At 25.7% G+C, this 23611-nt stretch overlaps 3 protein-coding genes across 6 annotated transcripts; 2 read left to right on the top strand and 1 right to left on the bottom strand.

Moving 5' to 3' along the window:
- The first annotated feature begins 1983 nt into the window (after positions 1-1983).
- On the top strand, positions 1984-8269 carry LOC126905766 (uncharacterized). Of its 2 annotated transcripts, XM_050685782.1 has the most exons (14): positions 1984-2256; positions 2498-2544; positions 2647-2805; positions 2889-3080; positions 3143-3262; positions 3323-3428; positions 3524-3638; positions 3715-3850; positions 5714-5740; positions 6256-6381; positions 6797-6923; positions 6986-7106; positions 7486-7688; positions 7755-8269. In XM_050685782.1, exons 1-14 carry the CDS (start codon positions 2189-2191, stop codon positions 8032-8034), a joined length of 1827 nt encoding a protein of 608 aa, XP_050541739.1. In that variant the 5' UTR covers positions 1984-2188; the 3' UTR covers positions 8035-8269. The 2 variants fall into 2 exon arrangements, with proteins under 2 accessions (XP_050541739.1, XP_050541740.1); XM_050685783.1 differs by lacking the exon at positions 5714-5740 and having other exon boundaries at positions 2012-2256; positions 7755-8267.
- A 167-nt stretch (positions 8270-8436) lies between these two features.
- Positions 8437-10461, bottom strand: LOC126905767 (39S ribosomal protein L40, mitochondrial). Its single transcript, XM_050685784.1, has 2 exons — positions 10099-10461; positions 8437-8898 (listed from the first exon to the last, which is right to left on the bottom strand). The coding sequence occupies exons 1-2, from the start codon at positions 10312-10314 to the stop codon at positions 8521-8523; spliced, it is 594 nt and encodes a 197-aa protein (XP_050541741.1). The 5' UTR covers positions 10315-10461; the 3' UTR covers positions 8437-8520.
- Positions 10462-10613: 152 nt separating this feature from the next.
- LOC126905765 (CD109 antigen) lies at positions 10614-23529 on the top strand. 3 transcript variants are annotated; one of them, XM_050685781.1, is made up of 29 exons: positions 10614-10820; positions 10974-11045; positions 11513-11695; positions 11768-11948; positions 12035-12203; positions 12808-12920; positions 12986-13126; positions 13201-13383; positions 13449-13523; positions 16672-16896; positions 16970-17156; positions 17402-17577; positions 17646-17900; positions 17977-18126; positions 18180-18319; positions 18403-18566; positions 18727-18950; positions 19019-19195; positions 19268-19450; positions 19523-19759; positions 19860-20044; positions 20100-20202; positions 20333-20539; positions 20907-21093; positions 21155-21546; positions 21610-21803; positions 21867-22041; positions 22118-22223; positions 22293-23529. In XM_050685781.1, the coding sequence occupies exons 3-29, from the start codon at positions 11523-11525 to the stop codon at positions 22478-22480; spliced, it is 4890 nt and encodes a 1629-aa protein (XP_050541738.1). In that variant the 5' UTR covers positions 10614-10820; positions 10974-11045; positions 11513-11522; the 3' UTR covers positions 22481-23529. The 3 variants fall into 3 exon arrangements, with proteins under 3 accessions (XP_050541738.1, XP_050541737.1, XP_050541736.1); XM_050685780.1 differs by having other exon boundaries at positions 10974-11054; XM_050685779.1 differs by lacking the exon at positions 10974-11045.
- The last annotated feature ends 82 nt before the right edge of the window (positions 23530-23611 follow it).

The following is a 23611-nucleotide window of genomic DNA, read 5'->3' as shown; positions in this document are numbered from 1 at the left end:
TTATTTTTCTGACTTAATACCGCGTAACAATGATATATTTATTGATAAATATCAATAAATATAAAATCGAAACTTAGTTTAAAAAAAAACGTTAAAATAAGGTGTTCATTTTCATTATTAGTAAAAAAAATTATACACCATATAATAGACACAACAACCAACTTAACTATCAATTTTTCAAAACTTAAAAAAAATATTTAGCTCCTTCCAGATCGATCCAAAAAGTACCATATACTTAGACGTTTATGTAAATTACGTAATTAATATAGGTCTTAAAAATTAAAAAATTATAAAATCGTTATTTACGTTAAACATACAACATTTTACATATGCTGATGATTATAATTGACCAAAATTTTGAATTTTAATAATATTTTCTTATTGTTAAAAAATATGTAAAAGCGTTGAACGATCTGTAAAATTTTTTTATGAATCTCAAATTTTCAAAACGTTTTTTTTTTAACGCTTTCTGCGTCCTTCCCCCAAATCCGTCACAGCGGAAGAATGATAAAATGTTTATATTTTTATAATATTCATATATCCCAAGGATAAAATCATAATTTTCTTAATTACACTTTGAAATACTAATTGAACACCAACGTACCTCAATATATATAAAAACAGACATAATTTGTAGTTGATAACTTGGTTATTTGCTTCAGTCTAATTTTTAGTAAAAACTAGGACCGGCAAACCTGCACTCTTGCTACCCGAGCCTTATTTTGATCAAGCCAATTTCTTTTTAAATGCCGATTTATAACCTCTGAATAGACATCACTACGTAAATATTATTATGTGCCATTAGCTTATATTTTGTAACAGACTTTGATATTAATGTCACTTCATATTTAATTTTAATATTATTTAATTTTGAATTTGTCAATATTCATTATCACAAAAACTAAATCGAAGAATTTTTACCCTAATATTAATTATCTAACTTCTTAATCTCATTTATAACATTTGCTTTCAAATAAGTAAAATATTATTTAAAACCTTTTTTAGATCCTTCGCATTCCATTGATATGACTAACACCTTTACAAAAAAGGGTTTTTTTGCGGAAACACTCCATTACATACATTTATTAAGGCTAGAGATTGTTTAACTTTAAAATATTTTTGTAAATAATTAGTTAATTATTAATTAAAACTACTTAGGAGTTGTAAACAATATATAAACTTTTGAAGTCTTTCTTTTAATTTTTGGACTTAATCCAAGATTAAGTATATCATAAGCTTTTGATATACTATCTCCATATTGAAAAACAACTTATATGCTATTTTTTGAAACGAAATTCAAATTTTTCATTATAAATAAATAATTTGATTGTAATCTTGATTTTGTGAAAATATAAGTATAATTTATATACCTAAAAAAGAACATATATGTTTTATTATACAAATTTATATAAAAGGGTAAACTAAATGACGACAATGACGCTGTAGAGGATGATACATGTATATGTATTATTTTTATTTTAAAACGTAACCGCAAACGGGCGTTTATGCGATTCGTGAGCATCTGTGTGTAGTTTATATATATATATTTATTTATATATATACATATATGCATATATCGTTAAGTTGTTCCGTTTTTCTCCCTCCGTTTTTCGGATCTCCCACCCGCACGTTGTTCGAAGGAAACCGAAGAGGAAATGTCGCAATTTGCACAGCGATACACATTAAAAACAACAACAAATGGGTATTAGCCGACGAATGTGTGTCATAATGAACTAGTGTAGTTTGGTCGTGAGAGTGCCGGTGTAATATTGTACGGCGCGAGGTGTGCGCTAATGAAAATAATATAATTAGAATTACGGTTGTTTTGAAAAACGACATAGGAGCTGTTGTTCTGCTGCGATAAAACCTAACATAGTAAGTACCTTTACTATAATAACACGTTTCAGTATCTCTTTGACTGACGTAATCGCTATTATCAGTAATTTATGCATCAATATAATAACGATAATATCGTGCGTATGAAATATAAACGCGACGATATCACATGAAAATTATAGCTTTTCTACCGGTGCCTGGCACCGAATCATCTGAAATGACATCAAATTTTGTACTCCAATCATTGGAGTCTAATGTATATTATTATAAAAACGCATATTGTGCCCTTCTCTTTTGCTTAAGAATAGAGCATCATATTAAGTAAAGATAGTAAACGGGCATAAATGAAAGCATGATCCGAACTAAAGTAGACATGATTGTAGATTTAAACTACAAAATAGACTTGTCCCAATGGAACAAGTAAGTATTAAGTACTTAGTGATTACATGGCATATGCGTTTCACGCAAAAGTAACAAATTTTTTTTCTAAATATATAAATGACGCACAAACCGTGAAGAAATCAATACATCGGAATACTATAGAAATTACTATAAAATAACAATAAGTTAAATTAAGTACCCAGATTGCAGACGATAATATCGGTCAATATCGTTTGTATGTGACTAATTGTAAAATTATAAGTCAATGTATTTGTTTCAGTGGTGACGTCAGTTTAAAGTACATTTTGAACGTGATGACCAATCAAGGTAAGCAACATAATTATTTATGACCTACGATAACGCGTTCAAGACGCTACTGACAAATCAACAATCATTCGAAAGGTTCAACATTTATCATAATTTTTCTAGAGGAAAGAGTGGTACTTGCGACCAAATCCAAGAATGCCACTTGCACCGTACTTGTGGTCGAACGCCAAGTGGACAATAATAACGACCATTGTAAAGAAAATATCTACATCGCAGGTGGACAACACAGTGGCATAGTGGTTAATAAAGTTGGAAACTATAGTAAGTGTAACAGTTTAATTAAAAAATAATAATAATTGGTCGGTGTTGTTACATTTTCATTATCGTGTAAACGATCCTTCCAGTAAGCAGTGATGACACACCAGCAGATACTTCTGTACAATTTAGTGTATTCTTGGTCAATAAACAGACAGGAATGCACACCAAAGAAAGTCGAACCATTAAGTTCTGGTGTAAACCCGACCGAACGGAAGATGCGTCTACAATAGCTTCCAAATTTTTCCAGGACGTTATACTTCCTGACCAATTTCCATTAGGTAATTATTATGGGTTTATTCAAAATATTTCACGGTTTAATTAATTTTTTCTTTAATCGCAGATTATGTGGGTTTCGTCAAAAGAATTCTGACATTGATACATAAAGAGTACACAGATGTCGTCAAACTGGAAATTGAATTAAAACAATTGGGAGAAATAACACAAGTTCCATCGCGTCCAGGTAAGAAATTAATTTTTACTTTTTAATAAGTTGATAATTACTGATTTTTTAAATATTAAGTTTCCGCTGAACCGGAGTCGTCCAAAGTAGAAATAACTCCAACTAAACTTCGAGAACTAATTGAGTCGTCGTATCCTAATCCATTGACTATTGACGAGATATCAAAGTGAGTAAACCGTTGACAAATAACAAGATCAAATAAATAAATCAAGATGTCCACGAAAACGAAATTAAACATATTATTTATTGCTTTTATTACAGAAAAAAAGGATGGGATCGCATAGAAATACACGATATTATGGACGGGCTACAACGGGCTGGAATCGTAAAACTTGTAGACGGCGGTGCATATACAAGAGTCGTACTGCACGACAAGGTGCTGGGCTATTTTCCATATTAATTTATTACTATTGTTTATCGCTGTTAAATAACATACGTCTATGGTGTTTCAGATCGTGGAACAAATGCCGGTGTTCCAAAAAAACCGGCAGCCAACCGTAGCAATAATCACTGCAGAGTATTGCGAAAAAGTTGCTGTGGACGCGCTAATTGACAACAAAGAAACGTTTGTACGATACACCACAGTAGGTACGTCGATTAAAAACAATAAATTGTCATTACCCTTATCGTCGAGATTTTAAGACGTTCAATTGTTTGAAAATGGTCAGACATTTAATGCAATAATTTGACCTAATTTCGGTACATTTGTTGATAGGTTTGTTATAATTTTTTTCTTTTGCACTAGTTGTAGTCAAGGTCTTAACGATTGAAATATAGGTTCACATAAGTCATCAAGCGGTAGCAATTTTTAAAGTAAACATTGTAATATATTCTCGAGGATCCAATGTTGTATAAAAATTACTAATTAGATTCAAGGTCTGACGTGTGCCTTCAGTCATCCAGTACTTTTAGGAAAAAAAAATTATAATAACAATAATAACTGTTATTAATAGTAAAGCGGTAGCGATTATAGACAAAATTAAGTTTACATTTGTTCTTTTAATTATGACATGAGAGCTAAATTAAAAAAAATTAATACAGCATATAAAATATAAGGTAGTTTGATTAATGTCGAGGTTACCATAAAAGCTAACACTTGTGTATTGATAAATAACAGGTTTGTTCAGTGAAAACCTTTATTTAACTCGTAAACATATTTTTTTAATGAAAGTTGAACATTAGTCATCGTGAATAGAACACCACATAATTTTAATGGTTTTCATAAATGTAACAATAAAATAATGTTTTAATTTGATATGATAAAATTAAAAAAAAAAATTAAAATTTGATGACTTGTCCTTTTTTAATTGAACACCATTATTGTTTATATGATCATTTTTCATTAATTGTATTTATTTTTCAGTGGCGTAATTATGGTTTTGTTCGGATATACATAAAATAAATTTTTCACTGTCCCTTCCAAACGAAAAAAATCTTTATCATGTAAATGATTTTGTTTTGGTGGGTCTATTCCCATAATCCCATATAACTACGCCACTGTCAGGAAACAAATTGTTTAACCTACAAAACCCAGTTATATCAATTTATTTCAAAACTATTATCAAATTATATTAAATCTGTTTAAAAAGTTTAACAATACTCTGTTAAATCGTTCTAAATTTAATTACAAAAATTCGTTTTTTTTATTTTTAAATAACTTTTTGTAGAATGTTTTTCATGATTGTTACATTTATGTTTATTCTTTTTTTACAAAATTTCACTATAAGAAATATTAAAGTTTTATATATAATTAAAACCACGAAAAATGTCTACATTTAATACGTTAGTAATATATTGATAACCACCGTCGTTTAATTTTGTAAAAATATAGTACATGATTCATCATTTAACAGGAGAAACAGATACCAATACTTTTTTTCATATGTTTAGAAGCCATCTAAATTCTCTGACTTAAGGAACAAACATTTTTAGTAATTTTATTTTATGATACAAACTAGTGATTATATAATAAACATAGGTATACATTACATAAAATTGTAATTTATTGGTTAAAATATCGTCAATATTTTATTTATACTCGTAATTTGTACAAAATATTTTCTTTTCGCCCTAACAATTACATAATATCTAAATTTTTATTTTCATTCTTAAAACAGTGGGTTATCTAGGACAGGGCAAAAAGTCTTTTAGGAGATAAAATTGGCAAAAATAAAACTTTTAACAACTAAAAGTTTTTTGTGCCCTCTATTTAGAAAAATTTGGGATTAACAGTTTTAAGTGGATTAATTGACTTTTATAACTCCTTCCAGATATGTCTAGCTGTGTATATATATATATATATATATATAAATATATATAAACAAGATTATTTTTATAATTTATAGAATTCTGTAGTTTAAAATCATAAATAATTAATTGTACAAAAATTCATTTTAGATAGTAAATAATTTATAATACGTTTTAATAATTACATAAATAATTTTTTTGTAGGTAGGGTTCCTAAATATTTTAATTTTGGTAATAATTGTTTTAATTTATAAATGTTATTTTATAATGAAATATGTTTAGCTGTATAAATATATATATACATATAATGTATATAATATACAGAACCATTCATTTATTATATAACACTTGAATTATCAAAATATAAAAATAATATTGAGCATTTTTTGTTTGTTTATTTTAAGTACATGTTTTTCTCAATTTATTAATCATTAAATATTTTTATGTTGATCTCTTGTACCTTATAAGGGCGTCAATTACATTTTTGAAATGATAATATACATAATTAAGCAATTAAACAGATAATTTTTTAATTAAGAAATTATCGATAACAACTTTAAAAGTAATATTTGACCAGTATGATTGATAAGTTAAAAAAAAACATACAACTAAAAGAAACCAAAAGAAAAAAATTTCCAATATTTCTATTTTTCGACTTAGTGGTTCACGATAATCGAATTACTCTTTATACTTTAACGTATATTGAATATACATACACTACTAATTATATTTTATTTTTTTAACAGGAGAATCTAATGTATACACTTTAGGAAAAATGGGTAATCACAGTGTAGTGTGCACTAAATTACCAGCTTTGGGTTTAAGTAGACAGGCTACAACAGCTGCGGGAAATGCCATTACTCGCCTTCTAGGTAAACAAATAAGAAATAATATACTTACCAAGTTAATAACTGAATGAAATAAATAATAACAAATTAATTGTATTATTAATTACAACATAAAGCGTTTTTTAAAAAATATATAAATTAAATTATACATGTATAGGTCAACGATTTCTAAACATTATTTTAATATTTTTATGTTACACAAAATTATAACATAACCCTAAGTGACATAGAAATATCTCCGGGCTTGTTTAATTAGTATATTTTTTTCTTTAAATGGAAAAACTTGAAATTTTATGTAAAACCTTTACATTTAATTTATATATTATTATATAATTATTAAAAATTATCTCTATAAAAGTTAATTATTTTCTTATTTGTAATCAACATTTTGTCCACTTTTTTTTAACATTTTGGAAAACTAATTAATTCTATTTTTCAGGGACGTTTCAGAGAGTTGAGCATGTTTTTGTGTGCGGTGTTGGTGGTGGAGTGCCACATTTCACGGATTACGACAGACACGTTAAATTAGGAGACGTAGTTGTCTCTCATTTCGGAAATAATCAAAAGTACTGAAACGTAATTACATTTTTACAAGAATAATTGCATGACGAGATTTTTTTTGTTTCAGAGCGATCTATACATATTGTGAGAACGTAAATAACGAAAATGGTAACACAGAGTTTTTATGTCGTCAGTACTGTCCTCAGAGGTTGGACATACAAATTGCCGCCGTGAAGTTACAAAATGAGGTAATCAACTGGGCCGTGATATATAGAAGACACTATAAACTGTGTCTAAGGCCTACGAAAAATAAAGACTTGTGAATTTATTTAGAAAATTTGTTTTTTATTGCTTAACACCCTCGTTACAATTTTTATTTTAGCCTACGACAGTTTATTTTTTGAATTAGTGCCTAAGATCTATAAATAGCTTAATTCAGCCCTGGTTGACAACAGTTTATTTACTATATATATGTAATAAGTTAATTTAAAGTATTTTTGGAAGTTCTATTAATTCTAGATTTCAACAAGTTACATTTGTTTAAATTAAGAGGGTACTTTCTTAAATATCTAATTGCTGATATTTTATTTAATAATTTTATGATTTTAGTTGTAATTTCATTGTTAGGTAAAATCAGCTGAAAACAAACCAATGTGGGATATGTTTTTGAGTGAAGGATTAGATAGAATTAGTCAACAAAAACATGATGATAGTCATGCTACTAAGTATAATCGCCCACCAGAAGATTCTACTAAACTTCGTATGTGTGTAGGTGGCACAGACCTCATTGAAATAACTCATCCAATCCCAAAACAAAAGGAAAAGAATAAGTAGACATAAAAATGATTTTCTCTTTTAGTGTTTTAAGTTAATTCAAATACTATTTGCTAATTTAGGGGACCAAGACTTCACGTAGGACCCGTTGGTGGTGGATGTAGTGCAACATATAATGATTTTATAAGACAAAAATTTACAATGGAATATAAACTACTAGCTGTTGATTCGGAATTTGATTCTGTTATGGGATCCTTAATGGGTAATTATTGTCATTCATATGCAGTAGTTAGAGGAATTTCAGACTATAAAGATGGATCTATCAAAAATAAATGGCAACCATATGCGTCATTAGCTGCAGCATCTGTTATCAAATCAATATTATCTATTCTTAATACATAATTCATCTTGATTTCTTATATTTCAAGACACCAATGAAAATAATTTGAAAAAATTAATAAAGTACAAATTAATTTATTGTAATTGTACCTTAAATTGTTAAATAATTTCTAAAATGTATTTGATTTTGGTAACACGGGTATTTGTTCCAAATAGTAATTGAATGTTTACTATTAATTCAATATAACTTAGACTAGTCCATGATTTCAATGAATGTTATATTTTGCTCTAATTAATTAATAATTTTATATTATTTTGCATATTGTTTTTTGTTTAGTTAAAAAAATATACATTACAAAAAATAAATCTTGAGTTTCAGTATTTGTAATGTTAATTTCTTTTAAGTAACTAAATACTTATATCAGTTTGAGAATGACAATAGTAAAAATAAATAAAATTTAACTATTTGAAATAAAAATTCATTTTGTAATTTTTTTATTTAAATCATCAATTAATATTGAACAAGTCTATTTGTATCTACTTTATTGTTTAATCCCATTTTTTTGATATATCAGTATATTCACCATCTGGACTTTCATAGTTTTCAATTGGAGGAGTTTCTACAGGACCTTCTAAAGTGTAAGGTAACAAGGATTCATCTATTTGAATGGCAGCCTGATAAAGCTCTTCAGAGATTTCACGTAATTCATTTAATGCTCGCTGTTGTGAGTATTCTAAATCACTTAGAACTTGAAGATTAAAAATATGTTCATCATGCTTATATTTTGACCACATTTTTAATGTTCTTATTCGTTCTTCAAGTTTTTCATTGTTAATATCAATAGGCGGTCGTTGTCTATTCCCTATTTCATTATTAAGTGCTGCCATCAGTTGTATCTCATCAATAGGTTTTAATGTTTTTGAAACCTTAAATTTAAAAAGAATTTATACTCTAAAGTTAGTTAAAATTATTATTCTGTATGAGAGAGTCAATAACTGATACCTACAAAAATTAATTTTTTAGGAAAGTATTTAAAAAAATAAATATTAACCACAGACTTCAAAGAATTTCACAATACTGTATCTTTGATATCTGATTAACTAGTATAATTATACATTATTTAATTATACACAGAAATAACACCATTAAAAAATATTATGTATTAATACTACAGTCATAAGTATTAAAAATATAGATGTGAATTATAGTGTACAAATAATTAATTTGCAATTTAGATGAAAACATAAAGTAGAAAATAACGAATAATCACATTAATGCATACAATAGTTTTATGTCACTAATTTTATAATTAAATAAAATTGCATATTCTACGTAACTTCAAACTAATGCAAAATAAATATTTTTTTAAGCAAAAGGATTATTAAAATTAAAGCAACAAAATTTAAGAAAATTTTTAAGGAAAAATTGTCTAAAAAATTTTGTTTCAATATAGCTCAATTAGTGGCTGTAGAAACAGTGTTATTCATTAGTTTAGAATTAATTATTTTTAAAAATATTTTGGTATAATTGATATTTTTGAAATAAATAATTTTTGAATTAAAAATAAGTGCTCATCTTTTTGAAAACCGGTGAAATAAAGCAATTTTACAAGTTGTAGGAAAGGTTCTAGTACATATTTGGTTGAAAAATAATGTAAGGGATAAAATAAAATAAACGGAATTCAAACAAATATGTAGAGGATAAATGATTAGCGTCTTGACATAAATGTAAATTTATACTGTTAAGCTCATTGAATATTTCTATAAAAGAAATTTCTAATTTATTCATTAAATTAGATATATTGATATATCTTGGTTTTATATGTTATGCAAGGGTTCAATATATACACTATAAAAATGTAATCTAAAAGTATTAAATATATAGTAAAATAGGGTTACTTTGTACCTTAAATAAAACATTGTGCCAAAAAAAAAAGTAAATAATATAAAAGCTGTAGAAAGTAGACATCTTAGTTTTTAATTGCAAACTTATCACGCATTAAGCCTATCTTTATATCTAAAAATGTCTCTCCTAGTTACCAACTAATATACTAAACACTTACGTTTTAGCGCAATGTTATATATTTAAATTGCAACCCTGTTTTAATGTTATTACTCTATAATTACCTTCTCAAGTCTTTTTATAGCTTTTTCAACTTTTTTACGTTTTCTATCCTCTCGTGCTTTTAAAATTTGAGGATCCAAACGTTTTTTCTTTTTTAAAGGTTCAGCAAACATTGGTATGGATGCTCTAAAGAATAATGGACCATTACATGAGGAAATATTTCGCACTGTTCCCAGTACATTTTGATTTATTACTAAATTTGAAAATAATTTGAACATTTTCTTACGATAAAGCTAAAATATAAATATTTGACATTAGAAAATTTATTTATAAAAAAAAAATTAGGCTATCAATTCAATTGAAAAATGTTGTATTTCCTTTGAAAGAAAACTCTAAGAATTAAAATTACAAAGTTGTTGTATGTCTTAAAAAGATTAGCTGATAATTATAAAGAGTATATCTTTTATAACTCTATTTAACTAGAGTGCGCTTTAAGTAAGTTTTAATTTGAATTTAACCGCTAGGGCGGGGTCGCGCTGCATAACTTTAGTTTTCGCAGGTTACGTTGAATTTCTTGATGTAAATAAACATAACACCAAACAATACAAATGACAAATAGTGCGTTAATGATTCATTTTTATATTTTTGAAGTCGTGTAAATAAGTTTTTATATTATTGATTTAATAGTAGGTTAATAAATATATTTTAACTATCATTGGTACTTAGTTTTTATTTATTGCAGTACAAATGAACTTAATAGTCGTTAATCGAGTTTGAATCTCAGGTATTTATTTGGGCGTATACCGTTGAATATTTTATTTTATAGTCATGATTTTTTACTTATTGACTTGTGTAATTGATTAAATATTGTATTACTAATATTTAAAAATAAAATTTGCTTACTTTAAATTATTACAATTGTTCTTACTATTTTAAGTTTTTATCAGTATTAATCTGGTGATATTGAAGATCAACAGGTAGTCTTATGATGCTACAATGTCATTAATACGTTAGTAAGGTATTTTAATAATATTAAAAATTTGTGAAGTTTTTTAAACATGTTACAGCTTATTTTTTCTTGTTATTAAAATTGTTATTACGTGATTGTTTTTACATGGTGTTTTTTTAAGAATAAAATAAGAGAATATGACAAATTCCATGAACATTTTTTTATGTCATTTTACTACAGATCAGCTAACATAGAACTATAGTATTATTATCACTATATTAATATATCATTTTAATTTCAGAATATTGATTTTTTCATGCGTAATATACATATTCTTCAAACAAATACTATAAAAGGATAGATTTTATTTCTGTAAAATTTCTTTTGTAGATTTTTTAAAATTAAAACTTTTTATATATATTATACTAAACATAATATGTATGTTATATATAAAAATGTACAATAATAATGTATAATTAATGTACATTTTTTTCTTAGCATAATGTATTTTCATTTTTTTTTCTTAGATAATCAAAAATGATATCTGTGCTATTAATTTTATTCCTCAAGTTGTGTTTTGCACAAGATTACCCACCTTATACTCCAGATAATGATTATCTTAGAACAACAAAACTCCAAAATGAAAAAGGGTTAAATAGTTTATATGATTGGAAAAATAACTTTGATAATAATGTCATCATTCCAGATGCGTAAGTTAATATTATTTATCTTAGATGTAATGTTAAGTTTTTTTCTTTAATTTATTAAAAATATTTTTATAGGAACTATTTTATTGTGGCTAGTCGTATAGTAAGACCAGGTCAAGTTTATCGAGTTTCTGTTACAGTTTATAAAGCTAAACATCCAATATCAGTTAGAGCTTCAATTCAAAGAAATAGAGTTGAATTATCATCTGATATACGAATAATTAAAGAAGGAATCCAAGAAACATTATTATTATTGGTGAAAACACATTTTGATTTTAGATTTAGTTTGGTTCTTTCTTATTAAAAACTTATTATATCAAAACATTTTATTTTTGTTTTTAGGTTCCTACAACTAGTGTAACTGGTGAATACAAATTAAGAGTAGAAGGTTTATATGATGGTGTAGTTGGTGGGATAGCATTTTATAATGAAACAAAGTTAAATTTCTCTCAAAGATCTATGACTATTTTTATACAGACTGATAAACCAATATACAAACAATCTGAAATAGGTATGACAGAGTACTATTATTTAAAAATTATTTTTTGTTGTAACGTGACAAAAAGAGTACCTATTTTTTTGTATATATTAATATTGTAATTATTTTGGTTGAGCAAAATGCGTGCAAGATAGTCAGTTTTGTACTACTTAAACGCCATTTATTATTTTTTTGTGAGACCCTCAACATGGCAGGTGTGTTCTAATACCATATGTCATATTTATTAATTTTTTTGGGTTTATATATATTTTTTCTAATTAATTATATGTCTACAATTATTTCTATATTTAATTAATATTTACATGGTCAGTTATAAAAACATTTTTTTTTGTGATCGTTAATAGTTAGTAGTAGCTTAATTTAGTTTTGACATAAGATGGATTTACTAGTTTTTTTTATTCTTATTCAAAAAATATTAAGTTAACTTCAATGTTTAATTTAATATTTGTTTTAAATCCTACTGTGGCACAATAATATATTGTCTCCCCCAGTAGTGACTCTCGTTTTTATAATATTCATATTTGTTGTGGCTAAATTTTATTTTTTTATTATATTTGTGACCTTTTATTGTTAAAGGTTTTATTTTTAATATAATTAAATTTAATTATAATTATAGTAAATTTCCGAGCAATACCAATCAATACCGAGTTAAAAGCTTTTGATAATCCTGTTGATGTATATATCTTAGATCCTAATCGCCATATTATGAGAAGATGGTTATCAAGACAGGTAATATGGTATTTCTTATGATTTTTTAACTATAAGAATTAAAAATATATATTTTTAATCTATAGTCAAACTTTGGATGTGTAAGTTTGAACTATGAAATGTCTGATCAGCCTGTATTTGGAGAATGGACTATTCAAGTTGTAGCTCAAGGGCAAATAGAAGAAGCAACATTTTTGGTTGAAGAGTATTATCAAACAAGGTTTGAGGTAAGTTTGTGGTTGATTAAAAAAATATATAATTCTGAATTACTTTTAATTTTATAAAATATTGATTTTTTTAGGTTAATGTGACTATGGCTGCTTATTTTTTTGACTCTGATAAGTATCTAAGTGGTTATGTTATGGCCAATTATACTAATGGAGGTCCTGTTAAAGGAAATCTAACGCTCAAAGCTACAATTAGACCACTTAAAAATGGATTTAGAAACTATGATGGTCAAGTTATTGAAAAATATTTTAGTTTTGTATGTTATTAATTTTTTTAAAATAATTTTATACAATTTATAAAATATTTGTGATCAAATGTTAGGATGAGGAATATCCATTTTGGTTTCCCAAACAGTCTGAGTACACACAATTAAATCAAATACCTCATAAAGAATGGGTAAGTTTTATATAACTAATGTATTATATTTTACTTTTATTTAATTTATAAATATATTATATAAAATGTTGTCCTTAACTTATTCTATAAAAAAACAAAACCTATTATAGTGAGAACGTGGCATAGTTAAGACAAGTATAGGTGCTATCTAACAGTAATTAAAATCACTGTCATATAAAATAATTTGGTTCACATTTATAGATAGTGTTGTATTTTTAGAAAGAATTGTAGAATTATTCCAAGATCAACATGATCTCATATTTCCTAAATTATATCTTTATATATTAGATATAAGAAAACTAGTTTTATAATTTATAATTATATTACATGAATAAATATGTATTATAGTAATTAATATTTAATATATAAATTTATAAAGTGAAAAGTTATAAAGTTGTTATATACAATATGACCACTAGTTTTCTTTTAAAATAATAATTATATAAAGAAAATTCTTTTTGATATTTTTAATTTTATATATTTTTTGATTTATTAATTATCAAATATTTTTTAAATCATCCTTTTTGTTTTATAAGAGTATTACTTCATTTTTAAATGGCAGCATACATTTTTAAATAGTTAGTTGGTTGTTTTTAATAGGATTTTTCAAAATACTTTTTTAAAACTAGTTTTATGTGGTAAATAAGTTTAACAAGCTATAACATATATTCCCTGTGAGTATATTATATATCTAACAATTCATTATAGTTAAAAATTTTTTAAGAGTTCGTACAAAAAGTCCATTACTCCAAAAATAACTTAATAAAAAATTTTTTTATAAAGATATGACTTTTTCGAAATGATGATTCAATTAAATAAATTAGTGTTTAATAAAACTTTTTTTTTTGGAAGTTATAACTATTTTAAAAATAGAGTGAAGATAAAATTTGTGTTTTATTATAAGGCATCATTCTATTGTGCTCTTCCTCTACTCTATAATTAAAAATGTTAATAACTTTCAAAGTACTAGTTCAAAAAATGTTATCAAACAATCATTTTCTTAATTAGATCATTTTTTATTTTATAAACTGGATTAGTATCTATGTTGCCATTAAAAAAATAAAGTTGACTTCCTTATAAGGTAGAACGAATTTTAAAAAACCCAGCGCAGTGGGGTTGCAGCACAGTTAGGACATAGCATAGTTAGGTCCAGTATAAATGATATCTGACAGTGATTAAAATCACTATCATAAAAAATGCTTTGATGCAAATCTGTAGATAGTGTTTAATTTAAAAAAAATGGTGGATTATTCCAAAAGCAACATGATCTCCTATTTCCTTATTTATATCCTGATTAATAGTTCTTTAAATAGTTCATAATTGTAATATATGAATAAATATTTAGTATAACAATTAAATATAGTATGAAATTGATATTTAATTATTTAGTATTGTAATTTTTTACAAATATCCAATTTTTTTTATTAACTTTGATATCCGTTTTCACCATAAAAACAAAATGAAGTTCGAAATTTTTTTTTTCATATTAAATTATATTACATAAGCTTTAATTTAATAAATATATAAAAGTATCAGTATTTCCGGAATACCNAGATCATTTTTTATTTTATAAACTGGATTAGTATCTATGTTGCCATTAAAAAAATAAAGTTGACTTCCTTATAAGGTAGAACGAATTTTAAAAAACCCAGCGCAGTGGGGTTGCAGCACAGTTAGGACATAGCATAGTTAGGTCCAGTATAAATGATATCTGACAGTGATTAAAATCACTATCATAAAAAATGCTTTGATGCAAATCTGTAGATAGTGTTTAATTTAAAAAAAATGGTGGATTATTCCAAAAGCAACATGATCTCCTATTTCCTTATTTATATCCTGATTAATAGTTCTTTAAATAGTTCATAATTGTAATATATGAATAAATATTTAGTATAACAATTAAATATAGTATGAAATTGATATTTAATTATTTAGTATTGTAATTTTTTACAAATATCCAATTTTTTTTATTAACTTTGATATCCGTTTTCACCATAAAAACAAAATGAAGTTCGAAATTTTTTTTTTCATATTAAATTATATTACATAAGCTTTAATTTAATAAATATATGAAAGTATCAGTATTTCCGGAATACCTCAAAAGTTAAGTTGAAAAAGTTGTCATTTTGAATCCCCTCAGTGGGCTGTTTTATAGGGTCAGATTTATAAAAAAAATATACCGAATAATAGGTAAAGACATAATGCATCTATAAAAAAATTATATTAAGTAAAAAATAATTGAAAAGAATNAGCTGAATCAATACCTTAAATGAGAGCCTATATTATTTAAATTAAAAAATATGAAATGTAAATTAACGTTGATTCAACAAATTTTTAAATTTGTAATTTTTTTGGAGATTTTCCCCATTTACGGGGAACGAGGGAAATTTTTTCAATTTTTAAGAGTAATGTTTTTGACTACATATGATTTGTGATCTTTTGACGTATCATTGGAAGAAATCAGTCTGGCGAGAGCTGAGAAAAAATGGCAACAGACAAAAAAAAAAAAAATACACATAGTAAAAATAATACCTTATCAGCTTTGCATCGAAGCTAAAATACTTAATAATTGATAAATATATGTAACTATATATATATTAACTTGATTATTATGTTATAAAATATCGAGTGGCTATTAAAAGAATTACTATGTATTTCATTGCCTCAATTTTTAATAAGCCATTGGAAAGGGCAGACCCCTACCTTTTAATTACATATTGAATTAACATGAAAAGTTGCAAAAAGTCTCTCTGAAAATATTTATAATATTTATAATCATTTTTATAACTTTTTTTGTAAAATATATGAATTGTCAACAATTTTATTTGTTAAGTAAAAATATTTAATATTGTTTATTATTTGTGGTTTGGTGCTGTGGATCATTCACTCACCATCTTTGAGTTGACTTTCAGCTACACTGTTAGTTCCCGGATGGGTGTAATCATATAGGAACTTTAACATTGCCCTCTTATTAGCTTCCTCATTCATAATGAGGTTTAGTCAGGTTTTCAGTGGGTATGCAAATCATTGTTAAATAGAACCAACCTTAAATAGTTGGAATAAAGACTAAGGAAAAGATGAAGAATTTTTGTTTATCATTTATGAAATTTCTCGATAACTAAGAATAATTATAAGTATTTATTTACAGTTTTATGGTGTTTATAAATTCAGATATCCACTTAGTGAACTACAACAGTTAGTTCCTTCTTTAGAAGGAACAGAAGTAACTATCACAGCAACAGTTGGTGAAAGATACTTAAATGAAATTGTACAAGGATATTCTACAGCTCGATTTTTTAATTCTTCTGTTCGCATAGCCTTTTTAGGTGGATCACCACAAGTTTTTAAGCCAGCTATGCCATTTTCTGTTTATGTAATTTTTTTTATATATACATAATTGATGATAAATACTTTGGCCTTAATGAAATTATATTTTATGGTGTTAGATTACAGTTTCACATCATGATGGTTCACCATTAGATCATTATAGACTATTACTTGGTCGGTTAGATGTCAATGCTGAAGTAATAATGAAATCAGGTGGCCGTAGAAGTATTGAGCCAAGAGTAGTAAAAATGTCAATGGAACATGAAGGAGTCTATGAAATGAAATTATATTTACGAACAGAGTTGGGTAATTATTTTTCTATAATATTAAGTATCATTCAATTAAAAACAGTATATTAATTCTTATTTAAAACTCTAGAATACTATTTACTATAATGTCATCATGTTAAACTAAATGTATATTTTTATATTATATTTCCTATATTAAAATAATTATTCAATAAAAAAAAACTACTTTATTGAACTATAAATTATTTTTAGTAAAATGCTCAATAGATTTGTTTTAAATATTAAAAATGTAATATTGAATAGGTCTTGAAAATGATAAACGCGCTCCAGAAATATTAAAAGATATTGAATCAATGAAAATATTTGCTTCATTTAAAGATATGTTTGGTGAACGAACTACAGCTGATTTACTCTTATTTACACATTTTTCACCAAGTCAACATCAAATTAAAGTTTGGACTTCAACTAAAGATGCTAAAGTATTTTTCAATCATAGAATACTCAATATTAATTAAAATTAAATATTTTTGTGATTTTTAATATTTAGGTTGGACAATTTATAGTCTTTCATGTACAAAGCAATTATTTCTTGGAAGCATTTGACTATATTTTACTATCTAAAGGGATTATTTTAATTACTGGTCAAGAAAATACTCATGCTTCAACGATTAAAACATTTGCATTAACTTTATCAGCTGAAATGGCTCCTGCAGCTACAATTGTTGTATATCATGTTGGTAAATTTGGAGATGTTGTAGTTGACAGTTTGACTTTCCCTGTAAATGGAATATCTAGAAATAATGTCAGTTTTTTTAGTAATTTGAGTTAAGTTTTATATACATACATTTGCTAATTTTAACAAAGTTTATTTCCAATAGTTTACAGTTTTTATTAATAATCATAAAGCCCGTAGTGGTGAAAAAGTTGAAGTTGCAATTTATGGTGAACCTGGAGCATATGTTGGTTTATCAGGTCTAGATTATCCTTTTTACAGTCTACAGTCAGGAAATGAATTAACATATGCAAAAGTGAGTAATTTTATTTTATTTTACATAACATTGAGTAACTTTGATTTTGTAAGATTTTAACTAAAATGGAAAGATTTGACGAAGACACCAATGGTACTATTATGCACACATGGTTATCTCATGAAGGTGCACCAGATGAAATTGTTTATTTTCCATCATCTACCTTTGGTATTGATGCTAATCGTACATTTGAGTAAGTTTTTTAAAATTTATACAATTGTTTACATTTATAAAAATATAAATACAATTGGTTTCTATGATTAATTTAATTTTTAGGTTTGCTGGTGTGGTAGTTTTCACTGATGTTGTTTTACCTTTAAGGCCAACACTCTGTAATAGAACATTAGGTTATGCTGAATGTCTGAGTGGCCGATGTTACTTAGCTAACCGTAGATGTGATGGGCATTATGATTGTGATGATGGCACTGATGAGTCACTATGTAAGTAAATTTATTATTATTATTATCATTTTACTTGCTAAATACCTATATTTGCTCAAGTATTCAATCTATTGAAAACTAGTAAAAGCTATTAAATTTATTTATGTACTATCGTTATTCAGGATTATCATACTTTATTAATATTCTTTATTTTCTTTAGGTCCACTATACAATCGTACAGAATATAATAATTTTCGTAAATTCAGATATAATCATATTCAGAGGCATTATGATAACATTTGGATGTGGCAAGACATAAATATTGGCCCTCATGGACGATTTCTTTTTGATCTTGAGGTTCCTCATCGACCTGCTCATTGGATGATTACAGCTTTTAGTTTGAGTCCAACTAAAGGTTTTGGAATGATAAAGAAACCTATTGAAGTAAGCTCAACACCAAAGATATAATTGGAAGTTTAAAAAATCTGTAAAAAAAAATTATTTTTTTATAGTATGTTGGAGTATTACCTTTTTTTATGAATGTTGAAATGCCAACTCATTCTAAACAAGGAGAACAAATTGGTGTACGTGTTACTGTTTTCAACTATATGTGTAATAGTGTAGAAGCAACAGTTGTGTTATCTGGGTCAGACTCTTATAAATTTGTCCATGTTGAAGAAAATGGAATTGTATGAAATATTTAAACAATTTATTTTAAACTCTTTAATACAAAAAAATATATATTTTTTTTATATTCACAGGTTAATTCATATAATCCAAGAACATCACATGGTGATCACCAATTCTTCATTTATATTAAAGCTCAAGATGCCGAAACTGTTTATCTTCCTGTGGTTCCTACCAGACTTGGTGACATTAGTATTCATATTAAGGCTACAACTCTTGTTGCTAGTGATCAGGTTACAAGAATTTTACATGTAGATGTAAGTTTACAATGCTATTATATTTTCTAAATACTTTTAATATGCATAAAACTTCTTAAATGTTTGTTATAGTCTGATGGACTTCCTCAGTATAGACATCAATCTATGATACTTGATCTTAGTAACAGAGCTTATGTTTTCCAATATTTACATGTCAATGTTACAGAAACCCCCATAATTCCATATAGTATTGATCGTTACTACGTTAATGAATCAAATGTAGCTCACATTTCTTTAGTTGGAGATGTTGTTGGACCAGTTTTTCCCACCATGCCTGTGAATGCAACTTCATTATTAAATTTGCCGATGGTAATTTCTATTTTTATTTTTATTTATAAATTTGAATATTAGTTAAAACAAATTTTATATTTTATATTTATATAAATTATAATGTACTTATATTATACAGGATTCTGCTGAACAAACAATGTTTAGTTTTGCTGCAAATTTATATACAACAATTTATATGAGATATGTTAACCAACGTAATAGAACTTTAGAGAAACAGTCTTTCTATCATTTAAATATTGGATATCAAAGAATGTTATCATTTATGAATGTAGATGGATCATTTAGCTTATTTAGAACTGACTGGTAATTTGATTTATTAATGTTTATTTTCAGAAATTAATCTAATTTTAATTTTTAGGAATATGTCACATCCTAGTGTATGGTTAACTTCATATTGTGCTAGAGTATTTCAAGAAGCTAATTTCTATGAATGGGAAAATTTCATCTTTATTGACCCTCAAGTAATTTTTAAAATTACAAAAAAAAAAAAATTAAAGATTAACAATGCATATTGAGATTTAGTTATTTAATTTATTATTAAGACTTTGAAAAAATTGTTATCAACTAGTAAAGAATATTAATAACTTTTAGGTTATTTCAAAAGCATTAATGTGGGTATTAAAGCATCAAACTGATGAAGGCTCATTTTATGATGTATCATGGTTTCCAGACCGCAAAGTTAATAGTTCTATACATAGATCAATTTTATTTGGAACAAATAGACCACAACGTTTTTCAAATATATCATTGACTGCACAAGTTCTCATAACTTTATCAAGCGCTAAAGATTTATCAGGAGTAAGTTTCCATCACACTATACTTAGTTGAAAAACGAGGAAATCATCAAAGATAATTAATAAAAATTGTAATGATTATAAAAAATATTTTTTTAGTAATTATTTTTTTTTAATTTAGTAATAAATTATAATATATATATATATATATATATTAAATTTTCTTTGAAAAAATAGGAGAAAAGAGAAAGAAAGTAAACTTCTTAACAAAAGCTAAAATTTATGGTTAAATTATCATAAATAAATTTTATTTAAAATTTCTATCTTAAAAAAATTTAAATTAAATTGATAAATATTTTCACATGTAGCCCTTCATTAAAAGATAATGTACATTTGTAATTTGGTTTTTATTTTTTTTTATTAAATTTTAGGGATTAGGATCTAAGATAGCTCAAGGAGAAAGCCGAGCTGTGAAGTATTTAGAAAAAAATATGAACTTGTTGAATATGACAGGAGAACCATATGAAGTTGCTCTTGTTGCTTATGCTCTAATGTTAACTAAATCATCATTTGCGGAGTTTGCTTTTAGTTTGTTGGCTAGACATGCTAGGCGTGAAGGTGATTTTATTTGATTAAACAAAAATGTCTTATATAATTGTTTAAAAGTGTATGTTTTTAGGTGGTTTAATGTATTGGGGCAAAGAAGATATCCCACTTCCACCAACCAAAATGGAAAACCAAAAACCATTTTTACTACCGAGATTACCTTATAAATATGATGCTATAAATATTGAAACTACTGCTTATGCTTTACTTGTATATGTTGCTCGAAAAGAACCATTTGTGGATGATATTGTGAAGTGGTTAAATTCTCAAAGGCTTACTGATGGTGGCTGGGCATCAACACAAGACTCATCAATAGCAATGAAAGCCCTTATTGAGTATACTAACAGAAATAGGTTGAGAGAAGTTTTCACATTGACTGTTAGTATTGAAGCAACTGCTCTTCGCAATCAGACAAAAATATTACGTGTTAATAGTGAAAATATTGCTAATTTGCAAAGAATAGAGGTAGTAGCAATTAAAAAAATTAAAAAAGCGTTGTAAAAGTAAACTTTATCATTTTTTTTTAAGATTCCACATGCTTCTGGAACTGTTAAAGTGCAAGCTAGAGGTTCTGGTTATGCTATACTTCAAATGTCTGTTCGGTACAATGTAGATGTAGCCAAATTTCAAACCTCTCCTCCAGAACGTGCATTTGCATTAGTAACTCATGCTAATTTCCATGGGCGCAATCAGTCTCACATAACTTATCGAAGTTGTCAAAGGTGATTAACTATATAATATATGAATTAAATGTAGAAAAAGTTCTAAAATGTTCATAATCACAGTTGGACTTACCATGAAGAATCACCTAGATCAGGAATGGCTGTTCTAGATGTTACTATTCCAACAGGATATATTATTCAACAACAATATCTAGATGCATATGTACTGCAACGTACAGTTCCAAACTTACAAAGAGCAAGATTTTTCCCTGGAAAATTGTTGTTCTACTTTGATTATGTAGATATAAAACTTTATTTACTAATTTTATACTCGTTATATTCTTTTACATATAACATTAATCAATTTTTAACAGTTGGATGACACAGAAACATGCGTTAAGTTTACAATTGAAAGATGGTACCCTGTTGCAAACATGTCTCGTTATCTTTCTGTTCGTGTTTATGACTACTATGCACCTGGTTAGTATATATATATATATATTTATTTAGATATTTACTAATATTAAATTTAAAATTTATATTTTTCAGAACGATTTAATGAAACAATATTTGATTCTTTACCTACATACTTATTGAACATTTGTGAAGTGTGTGGTAGTAGTCAATGTCCTTACTGTCCAATATTTAATAGTGCTATAAATTTTTCAGCTTCATCTTTGCTAATATTAATTTTGATTGTTTTTATAAGTTTAATTTATAACAAACACCTTACATAACAGACTCATGATATTATAATCTTCCAAATAATAAATTATGCTACATACACTATGAACACTAATATTTAAATATTATATTATATTAGCATATGGCAATATAATATTTAAATGAAATCCGTATAGTGCCTTAGAGTAAAAAAAATGATGTTAAAAATGTTAACTTCTATTTAACTAAACTTACAAAGTGATATTAATTTAAAGTATCATTATATTAGAAAACAATAACATTTATAGTAGTATTTTTTTTAAAATTTTAAATTTAAACAAAATTCAACAAGTATAATTTTGATTTTTAATATTTTAATTAATTGATTCATTTTAATTTTGATGCAAATATTTTAATAATAATACAATAAAAGTTTAATTTCTATATATAATCAAATATGTAAAAAGTAAGTTTTGAAATTATAATAATGTTTTTACTAAAAAAACAATTCCCATAAATTTAGAGCATATTAACCAAAAATTATTTATTTTTATTTGTGTTCACTAATTTTCAATTATTTATTTGTTATTTTATTATAAACTAAGTTATAATCTCACATCTGTGAAAAATTCCATCCTTAATGATCTTAATAGAATTATAAAGTATTACATTTATATTATACTATTAGTATTAATATCATTTTTTACACATTACTTTATAATTTTAATTTTATATTACTAAAATATGTGTTTTATTAAAATATATTATTAGTCTTAATTTGACAATGAATCTCAAATAAGAAATTATGATGTTGGTATGTGTAATTGAAATGTGAAAAAACTTATGAACAAATGTTCCGTCCACATTGTATTTATTAATATTTTTACTTTATACTATTATATAGTTATTACTTTATATAGCACAATTAAGATATATATTTAAAGGAATGTATTTTTCCAAAAATAAAATTATTAACATGTGAAATGTGAAGAAATATTGCCGTCCATTTGTTAAATGTTTCTTATAAAACTATAGATTATATAGCTTAATTTTATTCTTTTGTATTATTTTTTTTTTTGATAATTTTTATATTGATGTAAATAAAAAGAAAACACGAACAAAATACTGTGTTGGTCATTTAACGACAGTTAGTATGATTTTCCTCCTGGATTTTGCCGCGTGACTAATTGTTAATATAAAGTGAA

The sequence above is a fragment of the Daktulosphaira vitifoliae genome, unplaced genomic scaffold, assembly GCF_025091365.1.
Source record: "Daktulosphaira vitifoliae isolate Bord-2020 unplaced genomic scaffold, ASM2509136v1 Scaffold_4, whole genome shotgun sequence".
Classification (NCBI taxonomy): domain Eukaryota; kingdom Metazoa; phylum Arthropoda; class Insecta; order Hemiptera; family Phylloxeridae; genus Daktulosphaira; species Daktulosphaira vitifoliae.
Note: the sequence above shows the minus strand (reverse complement) of the source record. Positions and strands in the feature narration are given on the sequence as shown.